The sequence below is a fragment of the Perca flavescens genome, chromosome 6, assembly GCF_004354835.1.
Source record: "Perca flavescens isolate YP-PL-M2 chromosome 6, PFLA_1.0, whole genome shotgun sequence".
In the NCBI taxonomy this organism is placed as follows: Eukaryota; Metazoa; Chordata; class Actinopteri; order Perciformes; family Percidae; genus Perca; species Perca flavescens.
Window position 1 is genome coordinate 27840376 of NC_041336.1, and position 17844 is coordinate 27858219.

Genomic DNA, 17844 nt, shown 5'->3' on the forward strand with positions numbered 1-17844 from the left:
ATAGTTATTATTGAGAGGAGAACATTGTACATATCTTAGATTTATCCAGTCATAGTTGAAATACAAACTTCTGGTCACAAGACTCAGACGGTCTCTTTACAATTACACTAGCTTGCCACTGATATGTGTTTTGGAATATAATAATTATCTGCAACCCAGAGTGTTATGTCATCTTGTTTTCTTGAAGTCACTCACTGTGCCATTATTCTGTACCCGTTTGGTCACATCAGCATGCTCTTGTGAAATCACGTGACTACATGAACTGAGCAATTTGATTTCACAAATCATGGCTATATATTAAACTGACTGACAGCAGTAATTCCCACTGTGGTTTGAAAGCCATTCAAAATATAATCAATCACTCTCATTTCCCGTAATTTTGCAATGTTTCAATCTAATGACATGGGGTAGAATCATTCTAGTGTCACGTACTGTGTATACTGGCTGGGTTGATATAATTCCCATATATCCTATCCAGGGACCGCTGCATTCACTGTTTTGGTAACATATTCCACTTCCATACTGTAAATAACGGTTAATGAAATAGCCTGCTAGGCAGATGACAGTTGCCATTGTTAGCTGTAAAATTAAGAGACAGTATGAAGGTAGGGCATTACCTCTTCACCTTTCATAACACCGAGATTATGGCACCAGATCTGTAATGCCTATTTCAATTTCTTATCCACTAACTTAACCTACTGAAAAGTATTAGCTATAACTCTGTGACCTCCGAATAAAGGCGAGATCACACTGTTCATTTGATGGACCTCGGCTATGCCCATAGATCTCAAATAGTTTTAATGACTGAATTTGCTTTTTAATGAGGTCAAGAACAATGGTTAATCTAACTCTAGATTTATTTTGAAGAAATAATACTTTTAGAGATGCATGCATTGTTTGATCAATTAAGTCAATAATAGTGATGAATCACTTCCTTGAAATATTTCCTTAGTATGTGAGATTTTATCGAATTCACAGCAGCTGAGTCTATTTCAGTAATCAACAACTCTCCATGAATCACTGACAATCACTGACTCACAAATTCATCACTTACACAATATGCTCCAACCTGCTGAGTGACTCTTCTGGAGGCCTAATCACACAGTTTTGTTAAGGGAACTCATGGCCAATAAACTGCTTGCTGAATTTACACATGGTCTACAATAACAATTTGAATGGCCAATAGCATGGTAAACAAAACAAGCCCGCTCTTGAGACCACTGATATTTGACATACATCCAGTGTCTATTAATTGACTGCCAGTTTAATAAAACAAATCTATCACTTTGTTGAGTTTTTGTTGTTTGCAATGTTTATTAGTATTTTATTTTCCATAATTTGACCCTTGGCATCACTTAGCTTTTTGAGTAAGTAAATAAATAAATGTATGGTAGCTCAAATGAAACCAAGATATTGTCCCTTGGAAGTGACTTTTCATTACTGTGCTTATGAATGATTGGGTGGACTATTTTAACTTGTTTTTAATTCTGTTTTATTTGTATTTTATATATATATATATATATATATATATATGGGCAATTGGACAACTGGTGATAGCAACGAATGATGCTCTTTGCATAGAAACTCTCACTGTCTCACCATAGGTTTAGGAAATTAATTTGAGAAAGGAAATCGGATTTCCCTTTTGTAGTCTGCCGGAACTTCATTCAATTGTGTATTCATACTCGTGCTGTAGACATTGATTTTTACGTTCTTTACTTTATGAAATAAACTTAAACTCACAACAAAGGTATTTAGTTATTATGCTAGATAAATATACGCGGAGATGCGTAAGAATTGCATGAATTAAAGATTTATCAGATTTTTGTTTCTATTTTATTCGAGCGCACGGCAGGATATGTAACCACTGGAGGTGTTCTCCGGTCTATATATATACGCCGCCATCTTACATTTCCCAGTCCCTGTTACGGCCAAGTCATTATTAACTGACTTCGGAGGGAGTGGACGAGGGCTCCCCGTTGACGCTCGCCTTCACAATTTCCTCGACTTTTTCCATTTCTAAGTGTTTTTTACTCTCCAGGATCCGAGTGGACGGACTTGCTGTGTTGACAAGGGTAGGCTTCAACATGTAAACTATCGGCTCCACTCAGTTTATCCCTCTTTTTGCCGGCTTCTCCCTCAATGCCAGCAGGAATGGAGACGGTTGTTGTGTGCGGTCCGGCCGGGATGCTGTTGCCTCTGCCACTGCTAGCGAGCCAGCTGCTTTCACAGCAGATATTTGGAATATGTCAGCCGCCGCCTAATGGAAACATACATATTTTACAGACGATACTCATTGGTTTATGGTAGCACAGGGCTGGTGTTGAGCAGCATAGACAGTAGTTGACAATAAGCTCGATGTGTCCGATGGATTTTTTTGCCTTCCAATGTATTAGGAAACGTTATTCGGGATTTGGAAGTAACGTTGAACGCCGATGCTGTGCCCTCGCTTGTTTGAATAGTTAACGTTAGAGTACGATAGCTAAGGTTAGTTAGCTAACTTAAACTAACGTTACTATTAGCTCACTTGTGCTGCTGACCACATTGCACTATTGTGACTCATGTTTGCTCGACTTTAGTTTCGTCTTTTGGTCTGTTGTTTATGCAGCTAACGTTAAGCTGAATAGACACTTAATGTGGGCTGGAGATACGCGCGTGCAATTCGTTATATTGTGGCCATGTGTATAATTGTACGTGTTAAAACTAAGTTCGTAAACCTAATTAACGTTAGCCAAGTCACGAACACTGGTGAAGTGTGTTAACGCAAACATTTCGCCAAAAGTTTTAGTTGGAACTTCGTAAAACTGAGAACCATTCGAATCTTTAATGTTACATCGAGCTCATTGCCAACGGAATCGCTACAAACTCGTATTAATGGTTTATACTTAAGTTAATTTTAGGTCAAAGGCCCGTGAGAGTGTGTTTTTCACTCGTCCTTTTAAACAAAGACCGACAAAATTCCTTCCAGCCGTTGTGCTTTGGGAGGAAGACGAGGAGGAGCCAGAGTGTGAAATTTGAGTCAGTGGTGTTGGGAAGTCGAGAGCAGCTGTGGGGGTGAGGGGGTGCCGCACACTATTATTTGGATAGTTGGCAAATGTTGATCTGTTATATTAAATGTCACAATGGGTGTTTCCCGTAGGGTCCCTTTGCGCAGCCAGATGTGTTTGTTTGGCAGCTGGAGGGCGACAAGCGGGTCACTAACGTTACTTGAAAAAGTTGGATGGACTATTATATTAAAAAGAAGCGATATGATAGCTTCGGTTGAAAAAGCTGTATGTGTTTCAGAGGCACAAGACGACGTGGTGTTTTTTTACACGTCATTGATTATGTTTTGTTGGAAAGAACGAGTAAAGATGAAAGAGATTAAACGGTGGGTGGAGGATGTTGACCTCTCATCCAGTGGCCCCAAAATTGTTTTAGTCACAGAATCTCTGCAACTAACTGTTTTTTATTTAAGAAAAAAAAAAAACAGTTACTAAACTAAGGCCATCAGTCTCCGGGGGTTTCATACCCCAGAATTACTGCATTGTCTTTTGGTCTGTTTTTACATGGGTTCAATATTTAGTTTGTCTTTCTGTGGTCCCCTATCAGATTACACAATGGAAAAAAGAAAAAAGAAAAAAAAAACTGGCAAACCCGTCATCTCGTCAGCACACATTTCTTCTAACGGTGCATTAACATGTTCAACGGAAGCGTGAGTGTAGGTTACATCCGAGACCTGTAGTGGTGGTTTGAGGTAATCCACTTACAAGAAGACCGTTACCATGAAGATTCGCAGTGCCGTTGCCATTACCTAATACTGTACTTTTTTTTTTTTTTTTTTCTAATGACCCACCTATGTGCCCGCATTCACATGGTGATGTGTATTCAACTTGGAGGTCTGAGGCAGATTTTTAAATGTAGGGACTTGTATGACAATAGTGGGGTTTTATTTAGATTTCTTTTGAAAAACAAATTAGGGAATATTTACTTCAATGACTATTCAGTTTAACATTTATTGGTGATAAATTATTCCAAGCAATTTCATTTTTATGCTTTTTGTTTTTGCACTACTCAACCTATTAATAATTATTAAGCAGAACAAAGGTCAAGTCATCATGTGGAAGTTGCTTGCATGTTTTCTGTTTCTCCATTGGCATCCATCATTTTGTAGTTAAAATGGACCAAACACTGCAGCGGCGGCAGGCATTGAGCTCATTGTATTGTTGGCATCCAGCAGTGAGTGCTGCTGACCCTGCACATTACATGGCTAACACAGCTCCTGTCTCTCTGCTTGTGCCGATAATACAGCTTATTTGGGTCATTAACTTGTATGGATGTATTGAACTCAGTGTTTTTTTTTTTTTTTTTTCACTTGAGAGGAAATGTGCAGAAGTTTAGATGGATTTAGCTCTTTTGAAGTCCTGTTCTCAATAAATATTTTTTTCTTTAACCCAAGTACAGTGTATTTCCACTAACTAATTCATTTTGTATATAAGTTATTTAAATGCCACAGCATGCTAAGAAGAGGCTGTAAAATTAAATCTCAAATGTCTGCAGGCCAAAAGACTGAAATGCAATTTTAGAGGAAGTGTGTTTCATGAACTGAATTTTTTTTTTTTTTTTTTTTTTTTTTTAAAAATAGTAATCTGAGCTGTCTTATTTACACAAGATAGACCTTGAGGCTCACCTGAACTCAGTTGGTGGCAGCATGGCTCAAATATTCTGACATAATGGCTTTTTTATGGAGAGGAAATTGGATTGTAGAGTTCAGATGTGCTTATCTGTTTTGAATTCCAGCTATGAATAAATGTGATTTCCAAACCTCCTGTGATCTGTTTACTTAGCGATGTAACTGAGGATTTGTTTTGGTGTTACTGCATTTGCATTTTAGATTTGTATCTGCTTTAAGGTGTTTTAGAAATGCAAGATTTCCCATAGCTTACAGATTTCTTTCACGCTTGCTTGGCTAGCTTCTGGTGTGTTAAGTTAATTGGTTATACTTGGGCATGTTAGACTATGTAGGTGTCACCATGGTCGTGTAATAACCTATTGGTCACATCTTGTATTGTTTTGGGGGGTTGGAATGAAATTATCTCATGATAGTTGGGGGTCATCTGTAGGGCTGGGCAATATATCGATATCATATTGATATCGTGATATGAGACTAGATATCGTCTAAGATTTTGGATATCGTAATATCGTGATATGACATAAGTGTTGTCTTTTCCTGCTTTTAAAGGCTGCATTACAGTAAAGTGATGTCATTTTCTGAACTTACCAGACTGTTCTAGCTGTTTTTATTTGCCTTTTCCCCACTTAGACATTATGTTCACATTACTGATGATTATTTATCTTAAATGTAAGTGTGAAGATATTTTGTTAGAGCACCAATTGTCAACCCTAGAATATCCCCACAATATCGATATTGAGGTATTTGGTCAAGAATATCGCAATATCTGATTTTCTCCGTATCGCCCAGCCCTAGTCATCTCGCTTTGTTCCTAATTCTGATTTAGTTGCCCTCTGTACAATGTAGCAGCATCCACATGTGGGAAATCCTGATGGTTCTGAAGTTTCTACCCTGTATGTGAGACAAATCAAGTCGCTTGCAGGACTTTTTTTATTTTTTTAAATGGTTGATTTTTATATATTTTTCAGAAATGGTTATTATGCTGGTTATGTTCTGTTGCTTCAGGTTTGTCGTTCACACATTAATGAACTCTGGCTCTCAATACGAATGGCGTGTTTTTCATTCCTTTATTCAGGGCCGTGAAACCGACCGAAGTACACATTCCTGGCCGTCCCGTTCTATGCTGCAACAGTAAGCCTGTCATTTGAGTGTTGACCTGTGACAGTAGTGCTGTGATTACACTTCACTTCATAGGGCTTAGGGCGTGTGTGTGCAAGAAGATAAACTACCTGTTTGATGGATTTCTCTAAGCATAGCTACATGTGACCTTCTATACCTAATTTCATTCCACATAGCCTACTGCTTAAGACGGCCATTTGTCTCTGGTAACTGGTGTGTCACTCATTAGTGATCTGGTTTCAATTGTATGGCTTTTAACTGGACCGTGCACAACTTCAAAGAAACCCCTCGTTCAGATTTTTGTGGCTGGGCTGCCAGCCTGATATCAAGGAACTCTTACTGCGATTACTTTTTGAGTTCGGGCAGAGCCTGACTGTAGGGTAAAGCTGCCATTTGTGTCTCCCAATTGGAGACCAGACTTTTTTTGTTTGCCCATCAAAAAAACAAAAGATCACTGGCTCAGGTTCCAAAGCCAGATGTGAAGAAACATATTTTCCACCAGTGTGAATGATAAATGGTTCCACTGTGCACTTTGATTGTATGTTTGATTTGTATGCAGCCTTGTACGGGACATATGGCTCCCATTAGGGCAGGGCTAGGTTATGTGAGGGCAGGCATGCAAAGCTTGGGAGGATGGTGTGTGAACAGTGCATTTGAGTTGGTGCGTTTGTGGTTAGAAGCAGCAGTCTTGGAGCCTGACTCAAGATTGTGTTTTAATGACACAGCTGGGGTGGTGTGGGAGTGAGAGGAGGGAAGTAATGCAGGGCAGTAGTTTAGTTATCCTTGAGTGTATTTACATATTGGCAGCCATTTAACTCCACAAACTCCTACACGTTCACTGGCACTCATGCCAGACTCAATTTTTACCACTACATTGTATGCCTGTATTTCTGTATGTCCACTTCTGCTTGTGGGCCATTTAGTCCCTAGTGCTTTATCATTTTCATTTGATTCAATGATATTAACCTTTTGGCCAAAAATGTTTAGCAGGAAAAAAATAAACAGCACTCTGTGTCGTTTCGATATGTGAAGTGGACGGTTTTTGCTGCTCAGAGAGGTTAGTCTCTACAGAAACAATGAAAGTGATCACATCACATAATATTTAGACAGCCTGTTGACAGCTAGCAGCTGAGATTGATATTTCTGAAACATGACCTCCCAAGCTTCAGGGTTGGGGGTTGTAGCATTTCTTGTCGGTATGTAAAATTTAAAGTTAGCTCACACTTGAACGGTAATGGCTAATGTTAATGCACGGTCTCTGGCTGACTTGATGACTTCTTTCGTAGAACCCGGTATTTCATGCACAGTAAAAGTCTTTTCCGAAGTAATTGGCAGAGGTGCCGTATGGCATTTAATTCTATTAAACATCCAAAATCAGAAATAATGTCCCTACTTTCCCCCTTTCTGAATGATCACACCGAAACTTGGCCATTCTAGTTACATTTTCTTTCAGACACCGACATCAAAGTTGCTGCTGACCTCACAAACAGTAACACACTCACAAACGTGTTGCATCAAGACTTGCCGCAAGAAGTGGCTGCTTAGAATTTGGATTCAACACATTTACTTTAAATAGGGACAAATTAAAAATAACCCTCCAAATAGGCCTTTTCTTGAGTGGTACATTTCTGGTTAGTGTTATTAGTAATGTTGGTTTACTAGTCTCAACACTTTCTAGCTTTTAGTACTGCGGTTGCTCTGTCAGGCAAAAACATCATGCTGATGCATTTTATGCTTGTATGTTATAATAGAAATGTACAAGGCATAAACTTGGTTATTGGGGGGGGGGGTATATTTCCCAGTCAGATTAGTCTTAGAGTAACCACAGATGTACTTTTGAAAAGGCATGACATTAGGATTTCCGATTCTATGGATATACTGCTCCTATTTTGGTCTCATTTTAGCCAGGAGTTTCTTCTGCATTTTCCCATTTCCTGTTTTTGTGTGTTACTGTCATAACACTTATCTTTTAGTATGAATTGGAAATACCTCCGTTTCAATAATCCCCCTCTCGCTCCCTCTACCTCTCTCCTGCCATTGCCGATGTTTACTTTCCTGCAGAGGTTTCAGCTTCAAAGCCAGCTCAAGAATGCATATGCCCTCCTCCTGCCTCTTTTTTTACCCACCCAATGCTCCACTTCGCCTGTCCTTCCTCCAACTAAATAGTTGCTAGCTGCTACACTTAATGGTGGCTTTGTGTGTGAGCTGCTGCTCTTTGCATGTCTGGCTTTAGCAGAAGAGGAAATCCAAGAAAGGGAGGAGGCAGGAAAGGAAAGACTGCATTGGAACCTCACTTGTTTGGATGATTTTCTTTTAAAACAACACTGCTATTAATTTCTAACCTGTTTTTGCCATTATCTTTTTAGTTAAAGTTAAATGGCTGATGTTTGACTGTAAGGAAAGAGGACTGGCAGTGAGCAAGGTAGAGGGTAGGAATGATGGCAGGCGAGATGCCACCGAGGCAGTTTGACTGACTGCTTTTCTTCTATTTCAGATCAGGAAGCTGTGTCGGTCGAGGTTCGAGAAAGAAACATGGCTTCCCAGGGTGAGTTAATAGTTTTCAGACGTACGCTCAAACTCTTTCACCTTCTTGCTCTCTCCAGCTTTTGTTGTACTGACTAGTACGCAATGTGTTTGCAGCATTTCAAACCTGCCTCTTCTCCTGGTGCAGATTCATGTTCTCATTAGAGCAAAGTGAATTAGTTATTGATTTCAATTTGAAATACGGAGCACATGTAAAATTAAATGTTATGCTTGAAAAGACCTTTACTGGTAAATCAAACATAATTTAAGTATGACATTTTGGGAAACTAGCATGAGAAGAGGTTAGAAATTCATTCATTGTAGTGGCTCTAAACTAAAATGAGTTTGAAATTAATTTGAAACTGGATTAATAATTGTGTATTTTACTTCTTGGCAATAATTGTTCAGACATCGTTTAGATGCTTTTAAGCTCCACACTGTTGCTTAGAAATGACAAAGCAGACCAAACCGGTTTGTCTGCATTATGTCACTTGACAAAAGAATTTAATGTGGATTTACAAGTTGCTTATGGTGATTAGAAAGGTAGTTGGACTGACTTGTTCAAATGTTTTTGTCTTTTCTTGATGCAGATTTCTAATTCTTTCTCTTTCCAGCTGATCTGATGGAGCTCGACATGGCCATGGAGCCGGACCGCAAGGCAGCGGTCAGTCACTGGCAGCAACAGTCTTACCTGGATTCTGGCATCCATTCAGGGGCCACCACAACTGCTCCCTCCCTCAGTGGGAAGGGCAACCCTGAGGAAGACGATGTCGACAACCAGGTCATGTATGAGTGGGAGCAGGGCTTCAACCAGAACTTTGCCCAGGAACAAGTACAAGGTAGGTCATGGTGTCTACAATTTGTGATCTTTTAAGGAAGATCCGTTTTCTGCACATCGAATCTTGTATTGCCCAAATAGCCGCTTGAATCCCAAGATGTAACAAAACGTTGTTCTGTCTCTTCTAGACATAGATGGTCAGTATGTCATGACGCGTGCCCAGCGGGTGCGTGCAGCAATGTTCCCAGAGACTCTTGAGGAGGGCATGCAGATCCCCTCCACACAGTATGATGCAGCAAACCCCACCAACGTTCAGAGGCTGGCAGAGCCCTCGCAAATGCTCAAACATGCTGTGGTCAATCTGATCAACTACCAAGATGACGCGGAGCTGGCAACCAGAGCCATACCAGAACTCACCAAACTACTCAATGATGAGGACCAGGTAGTTATCCATGAAAACTGTGGCTCAGTATTGGCTCTGAACTTTTTGTTTTCCCTACAGTCATTCCCTAACACGTGTGCCCCATCTCTTCCCAGGTTGTAGTAAACAAAGCAGCAGTAATGGTCCACCAGCTTTCAAAGAAAGAAGCTTCTCGCCACGCCATTATGCGCTCTCCTCAGATGGTGTCTGCTATTGTCAGGACCATGCAGAACACAAACGATGTGGAGACAGCTCGCTGCACCGCAGGAACACTCCACAACCTGTCCCATCACAGAGAGGGTTTGCTGGCCATTTTCAAGTCTGGAGGAATACCAGCTCTAGTTAAAATGCTTGGGTATGTGAAAGGAGGGTGTACTTGATTTGGAAGGTTTTTTTTATTGGGTTTCCATTGTCTTGATGTACTGTAACTCTCCAGTACAGGAAGGCAGGAAGCTGTGTGGTGGGATGTTTCCACTGTGGTAAAGAGGGGGAAAAAAACATTGCCTTGTTTTGGCCAAAACCAGATTGGTTCCAATCCAGTTGTTCAACAACATAGCACAATTTTGTTTTGTTATTGGTAAATGGCTACATTTTGACACAGTGGTCCATCAATTGTAACAAGCAAAACATGAAAGATTGTAACTGGCTGTTAACTCATCAAAGACAGAGGATTTGGAGAGGAAGGTCCTTTTTTTCTTTTTTCTTTTTTTTTGAGAAATCCTAATCCATTTCTAGTTGTGGTTATTTCCCACTGGGACAGTAATCTAATAAACCTTTGTTTGTTCTGCAGTTCACCAGTGGACTCAGTCCTGTTCTATGCCATTACCACCCTCCACAACCTCCTCCTGCACCAGGAAGGAGCCAAGATGGCTGTCCGTTTAGCTGGGGGTCTACAGAAAATGGTGGCTCTGCTCAACAAGACCAATGTCAAGTTCTTGGCCATCACCACTGACTGTCTCCAGATACTGGCTTATGGAAACCAAGAAAGCAAGGTGAGGGGTTGTGTGTGTGTGTGTGTGTGTGTGTGTGTGTGTGTGTGTGTGTGTGTGTGTGTGTGTGTGTGTGTGTGTGTGTGTGTGTGTGTGTGTGTGTGTGTGTGTGTGTGTGTGTGTGTGTGTGTGTGTGTGTGTGTGTGTGTGTGTGTGTGTAACTGTGTTTACACTTGGTAACACAAACTTTTTGTGCTTTCTCTTTAGTTGATAATCTTGGCCAGTGGTGGACCCCAGGCATTGGTCAACATCATGAGGACTTACACTTACGAGAAGCTGTTGTGGACCACAAGCCGTGTTCTCAAAGTTCTGTCAGTCTGCTCCAGTAACAAGCCTGCCATTGTAGAAGCTGGTATGTATGGCTTCCTAAACATTAAAATGTGTAGTGGAAGATTAGCTTGAATATCATTATTATATTGTAAATGGGTGAGGTTATTTTATTATTTTTTTCAGTTAATTTTAAAATGCATTTATAACTGCAAATACTGTAATGCAAACAGCATAATCAAATAAAAGGAACCTGTGATTTAAAATGTTTTTTCTTCCCCCACCTTTGTCCTTCTGTCCAGGAGGCATGCAAGCTCTAGGACTCCACCTGACAGACCCGAGCCAGAGACTGGTCCAGAACTGTCTCTGGACACTCAGGAACTTATCAGATGCTGCCACCAAACAGGTGATGAGAACTGCCCTGTGTACCAACATTAAAATCTTTTTTTTATTTTTTTGTCAGTGAGACATCAACTTAATAAACCCCAGAGCCTGTCTCCCTCTAATAAGAAAGATGACAAACTATTTTAAATTTTCTTTTGTTGTTGAAATTCATCATAGCACAAAGCATTCTCCATGCCTTTTGATACGGTGTACCCTTCAGTCCTTTCATGCTAACTTCACAACGGTCTTTCTCTCTAGGAGGGAATGGAGGGTCTCCTAGGAACTCTGGTCCAGCTGCTCGGCAGTGACGACATTAATGTGGTGACCTGTGCTGCTGGCATCCTGTCTAACCTGACCTGCAACAACTACAAGAACAAGATGATGGTCTGCCAGGTGAGTACACACTTTAGTTACGGTTTTCACATACAGTGGGGGAAATAAGTATTTGACCCCTTGCGGATTTTGCAGGTTTGCCCACTTACAAAGAATGCAAAAATCTACAATTTTAATCATATGTACATTCTAACAGTGAAAGACAGAATCCCAAAGAAAATTCCAGAAAATCACATCATATGAATTTATTAAAATTGATAACCATCTGATGAGGAAAAACAAGTATTTGACCCCCTGGACAAACAGCAAGTATTCTGGCTCCTACAAGCCAGTTAGTCTTTCTTTAAGACACAGTCCCAATCCGAACCAATTATCTACATCAAATATACCTGCCTCACCTCGTTACCTGTATAAAAGACACCTGTGAACACCCAAACAACCAGCATCCAACATCACTACCATGGGCAAGACCAAAGAGCTTTCTACGGACATCAGGGACAAGATTGTTGATCTGCACAAGGCTGGGATGGGCTACAAGAGAATCGGAAAGCAACTTGGAGAGAAAAGATAAACTGTCGGTGCAGTTATCAGGAAATGGAAGAAGCACCACACCACCGCCAACCTCCCTCGGTCTGGGCCTCCACACAAGATCTTGCCTCGTGGGGTGTCCCTGATCATGCGAACAGTGAGGAATCATCCCAAAACCACAAGGGGGAACTGATGAATCAACTGAAGGCAGCTGGGACCACAGTTACAAAAGAAACGGTTGGTAACACACTACGCCGTCATGGATTGAAATCCTGCAGCGCACGCAAGGTCCCCCTGCTCAAGAAGAAACATGTACAGGCCCGCATGAAGTTCGCCATTCACCACCTGGACGACTCAGAAGAGGCCTGGAAGAAGGTGATGTGGTCAGATGAGACCAAAATAGAACTTTTTGGCCTCAACTCAACTCGTCGTGTTTGGAGGGCAAAGAACACCGAGTACAACCCAAAAGAACACCATCCCCACCGTCAAGCATGGTGGTGGCAACATCATGCTTTGGGGATGTTTTTCAGCCAAGGGGACGGGACAACTCCATCGTATTGAGGGGAGGATGGACGGGGCCATGTATCGTGGAATTCTGGACTGACATCTCCTTCCCTCAGTGAGAGAGCTGAAGATGGGTCGAGGATGGGTGTTTCAGCACGACAACGACCCTAAGCACACCACCAAAGCAACAAAAGAGTGGCTGAAGAAGAAGCACATCAAGGTTCTGGAGTGGCCTAGCCAGTCTCCAGACCTGAATCTGATTGAAAATCTTTGGAGGGAGCTTAAAATTCGAGTTGCCAGGCGACAACCTCGGAACCTGAATGATTTGGAGGCTGTCTGCAGGGAGGAGTGGGCCAACATCCCTGCCGAAATGTGCACAAACTTTGTCACCAACTATAAAAACCGTTTGACATCTGTGCTGGCCAATAATGGCTTTTCTACAAAATATTAACATGTTGTTTGTCCAGGGGGTCAAATACTTGTTTTTCCTCATCAGATGGTTATCAATTTTAATAAATTCATATGATGTGATTTTCTGGAATTTTCTTTGGGATTCTGTCTTTCACTGTTAGAATGTACATATGATTAAAATTGTAGATTTTTGCATTCTTTGTAAGTGGGCAAACCTGCAAAATCAGCAAGGGGTCAAATACTTATTTCCCCCACTGTACTCTGATCTAAGTATTTTGACCAGTTTGTGTCCTGTGTGAATTTATAAGTCAATATTTTTCTAACTTATATTTTTTTCCCTCACTTATGTTTGTTTTTAAATCGTATACACCCAGTAAAAGTGAATCTCTGATGTATCATTAATCTGTTATGCCATCTGTTCCTCTTCAGGTTGGAGGTATTGAGGCATTAGTTCGCACAGTGCTTCGGGCCGGAGACCGAGAAGACATCACAGAACCAGCTATTTGTGCCCTGCGTCACCTCACATCTCGGCACCAGGACGCAGAGATGGCACAGAATGCTGTCAGACTGCACTACGGCCTGCCCGTTGTCGTCAAATTACTGCATCCGCCATCACACTGGCCACTCATTAAGGTACGCACACGTGGACTTGACGGCAGCAGTCGTCCACATAAGCAGCGCTTCATACTGTGGCGTTTCCGGTTAAATCTGTTTACCCTGGACAAGTCCTTGAATCTAAAATAATGGGCAAAACACAGTATTACTTCTGTGGTTGAGTTGGCTATTTATCCATGTAGGCAAGACTGAATGAATGTTTTGATGTGCATTGAGAATGCAACATGTTACTGCTGGAAGTTGCAAATCATCTGGTTTTAGGCCCAGTCCAGCGTAGAAGCTACCCAAGTGACCAGTCCTGGCCTTTAGAATCCCTTCGAAGTGTTTTGGACTGATGGACACAGAAAACATGCATTTGTACAGTTTTGTTCTCGTCACTAGAGGAGTCAAAATTAGTCCCAAATTACAAACTCAATCATTTAAGGGTCTTACAGGGGGAAGGTATAATAATGTCTAGGAACAATGCATTCTAAAAATTTTGTGAATACAAATGTATACCTTAAAACCACTTTTGGCTTCTTGGATTCTTTATCAGATGTGACTAATGGCTACTTATAAAACAGGCTTAATTGACATGTAAATATCTTTTGTCCGATAGGCTACAGTTGGTCTGATCCGTAACCTGGCTCTGTGCCCTGCAAACCACGCTCCTCTGAGGGAGCAGGGAGCCATCCCCAGACTGGTTCAGCTGCTGGTCAGAGCACACCAAGACACACAGAGACGCACCAGCATGGGAGGCACGCAGCAGCAGTTTGTGGTGAGCACACACACACCTTCGCAACAAAACACTAGCATGGCATAATTTCTGGGACATGCAGCTCAGTGGTGCCATGCCATCTTTACACCTAGCAGAACTCACTCTCACACAGTGGCCACAACATGTAAACCTAGAAGTGATGCCAGATTTGCTACTTATGTGATTTCTTAATCCCAATGGGGTCCCTACAGTTATAACCTGACTACCTGTGTTTGTTCATCAGGAGGGAGTTCGTATGGAGGAGATTGTGGAGGGCTGCACAGGAGCACTTCACATCCTTGCCAGAGATGTCCACAACAGAATAGTCATCAGAGGACTCAACACCATTCCACTCTTTGTACAGGTAAAAGTTAGTTAGGCTCCGTTCTTGTGCTTGTGTCATCATGTTGCAATCGTTCTAAACTTTGAGTGGTGAGATTAAATGCTTTTAGGCATTCTTTTAGATGGATTAGGGACCATAGATATTAAAAATGTCAGTCATTTTTAGTTCCTTTTTTTTTTTTATATATATATATATATATATATATATAAACAACTCCCTGCCATGGTTGTTCCAGATGCTCAGGAGTTACATTTATTTAACCACCTGGTGTGTGTCCTTACACTCCACGAGTCTCCGCTTGTGGCGTCCTTTCAGATCATGCGTGAGTACTGTGAAGGCTGAGATTGCTTTCTCTACATTTGTGTGTGTGCAGCTGTTGTATTCTCCCATTGAGAACATCCAGCGTGTAGCAGCAGGCGTCCTGTGTGAGCTGGCCCAGGACAAGGAGGCTGCAGAGGCCATCGAGGCGGAGGGAGCAACCGCCCCACTCACAGAGCTGTTGCACAGCCGCAACGAAGGAGTCGGTATGTTCACAAAAACTCATTTACAAGGGCTGCTCCGTGGTTATGCAATGTTCACAAGCAGTCTGAGAAATTGTTGTAGTCTTCTGTGGATTTTATTGATGTAGACAAGTGAAGCAGCCTTTATGTTGTGACTGTATTCATGTCAATACCTGGCCTCTTGATTGTCTCTTCTGTGAGAGCTGTGGCGTTGCTTTTTGGAGTAAATTGCTTTCTGACTGTCAACCCCTCCATCTTCTCTCAGCCACGTACGCTGCAGCAGTTTTGTTCCGTATGTCCGAGGACAAACCCCAAGACTACAAGAAACGCCTCTCTGTGGAACTCACCAGCTCGCTCTTCAGGACAGAACCAATGGCCTGGAACGAGGTATGAAGCACTCCAAATTGGCTGTTTCAAATTGCCCAGCAGTACACTTGTGCACAGCACTCAGATGCCAGTGCACCAAAGTTTACTTCCAAATGTAAATAAAAGTCTGCACAACTGTGGTGTAATAAATCACTGTGGTCTTATTGAAACTGCTGCCACCCTGCTCATCCTTGTCTGTGTTGCTCTGCAGACCGGAGACCTGGGTTTGGACATTGGAGCTCAGGGAGAGCCTCTGGGCTACAGACAGGAAGGTAAGGCACCTCACCTTTTTTATTTATTTATTTTTTTTAATTTTAATTTGCTCAGCTCTCGTTTCCTCCTGCACTAACCACTTTAGTTGGCTCGGGGCCAGCCAAATGAAATCAAAACCTTGAGGGTGGTAGATGTATTGGAGATCACACTGGCCGCCGCAGATGGACTTCTGTTGGTGGAACCAAAGTAAACTAAGCCCCAAGTTTAGCTTCAGTTCAAAGTCTTTCACAGCTGGAGCTTGAACGGAGTCCGATAGTTTTGTCTGCTGGAGGATGGAGCGTGTGTAGTGTTGGGTTTGAATGATCGTACTACTGAGTGACAAGCTTGGTTTGTTAACCTGCTTCTAACAACTGCTCTGCTTCCCCTGCCTCTCCTCCATCCACCACTTCGTCCCCCAGACCCAAGCTACCGTTCCTTCCATTCGGGGGGTTACGGAGGGGACTCAATGGGTATGGAGCCCATGATGGACCATGATTTGGGTGGGGTCCACCACCCAGTCCAGGACTACCCCCCTGTAGAGGGGCTGCCTGACCTGGGACACGCCCAGGAACTGATAGAGGGCCTGCCCCCTGGCGACTCCAACCAACTGGCCTGGTTTGATACCGACCTGTAAATACCAAGACCAACATTACACTACACTTTCTACTAGGTAAGAATACATGTTCACAGTAGCCTTGTGTTGGCCAAAATAAGTGAGGCATTTTTGGGGCAAGAACTAAAAGCAGAAGCATAGTAGGGAGGTTTTCTGTCTGGGTAAAATGTCTGGGGGGGGTGGGGTGGGGAGAGAGGAGAGTGGATTCACTCACTGAGGCTGCTGCATGTTTAGATGGTTTCCTAATTGCAAAGCTGTGTTATGTGGTGTGTGTGATGTTACTTAGTGTTTGATCTGTGTGTGTGGTCTTTACCAACAACAATGCGCTGTCTCCTTCTCACCTCCTGTTTTTCCCCTCCTTTCAGAGTTTCTTTTTATTTTTTTTCACCCTCTCTCCTCCCTTTGCAGCTGTATCATATGATCTGGATGAACCTGCATCGTGATTCGCCCATATGGAGGAGGCGGGGTTTCAGAAAGTGCCTGAGGAAGACTCAACAACAGCAAGCAGTTTCCTGTCTATGGGAACTCCATTGGGACAAACTAGATTTAAATGCGGTTCTGGTCTCAGCCTGACGGAGGGCTGACTTTCAAATCCTGACATGACATGGATTTTGATCTCAACAGTTGATTTTTGAAAAACCCTTTTTATGTACTTTTTTCATTTTTACTCATTTGATTGTTTTATGTTTTTATTCTTTCCCCCCCCTCAAGTCTATAATGGTACAAACTGATTCTAGCTTGCTTTTTTTTCTCCATTCTGAATTATGATATTCATCTCTTGTTTTTGCAGTCCCTTGTATTTTAAGTCTCTGGTAGTGTTGAGTTTTTTTAGTGGTAATGCTTCATCCAAGTAAAGACTCTGATCACATTTTAAATGGTGTCCAAACACTAAATTTAATCAGTTGAATTGTATTCTGATGATAAAGTGTAACATTGTGTAGCTTTTGTATAAAAAAAAAAACATGAATTGGAAATCATGGTCCAAATATCAAGCTATTTTCTTGCTTTAAGGTGGACACTGATGTGTCTCTGCTGTTCCAAAGGGGGGTGTAGCTGACCTAGCTGGATGGGTGTGGCTGTGGAAGAACAAGGGTGGAGGAGGGCTCTAATTGGTCTGTTACTAATGGGTGGGGTAGTGGGAAGAGCTGGTTGCTGTAGCCTGCTGTGTTCTGAAACAATAAAATGGACTGTCATTTCACCTGGATGCCTCCACGTCTCATTTCACCAAAACTTTGAATCAACAAAGACACAAGTTAACGCAGCAAGTGGTAAAAATGTGGTAACCATTTTAGTCTTAAGCTTTTCACTGTATCCCAAAGCCTTCGAAAGAAAAGACTATAGGACATGGTAGAAATATAATTATGATTCCAACTGGGTCGTCTGGTTGCCGGACCAAGTAAACCACAAAAAAGGTAAAGGCAGGTTTGTTGAATTAGACTTCAGTTCTCTAAGAATGCATAATTAGGACAGCAGTGGTTATGTGCTGAACA

The 17844-nt window shown here is 41.9% G+C and overlaps 1 protein-coding gene across 1 annotated transcript; it reads left to right on the forward strand.

Moving 5' to 3' along the window:
- The first annotated feature begins 1902 nt into the window (after nucleotides 1-1902).
- Nucleotides 1903-17552, forward strand: ctnnb1 (catenin (cadherin-associated protein), beta 1). The gene is made up of 17 exons (XM_028579955.1): nucleotides 1903-2075; nucleotides 8286-8336; nucleotides 8929-9153; nucleotides 9281-9534; nucleotides 9630-9868; nucleotides 10304-10505; nucleotides 10710-10854; nucleotides 11072-11175; nucleotides 11412-11546; nucleotides 13359-13562; nucleotides 14143-14301; nucleotides 14525-14644; nucleotides 14997-15147; nucleotides 15389-15510; nucleotides 15701-15761; nucleotides 16161-16411; nucleotides 16763-17552. The coding sequence occupies exons 2-16, from the start codon at nucleotides 8324-8326 to the stop codon at nucleotides 16373-16375; spliced, it is 2349 nt and encodes a 782-aa protein (XP_028435756.1). The 5' UTR covers nucleotides 1903-2075; nucleotides 8286-8323; the 3' UTR covers nucleotides 16376-16411; nucleotides 16763-17552.
- Nucleotides 17553-17844: the final 292 nt, after the last annotated feature.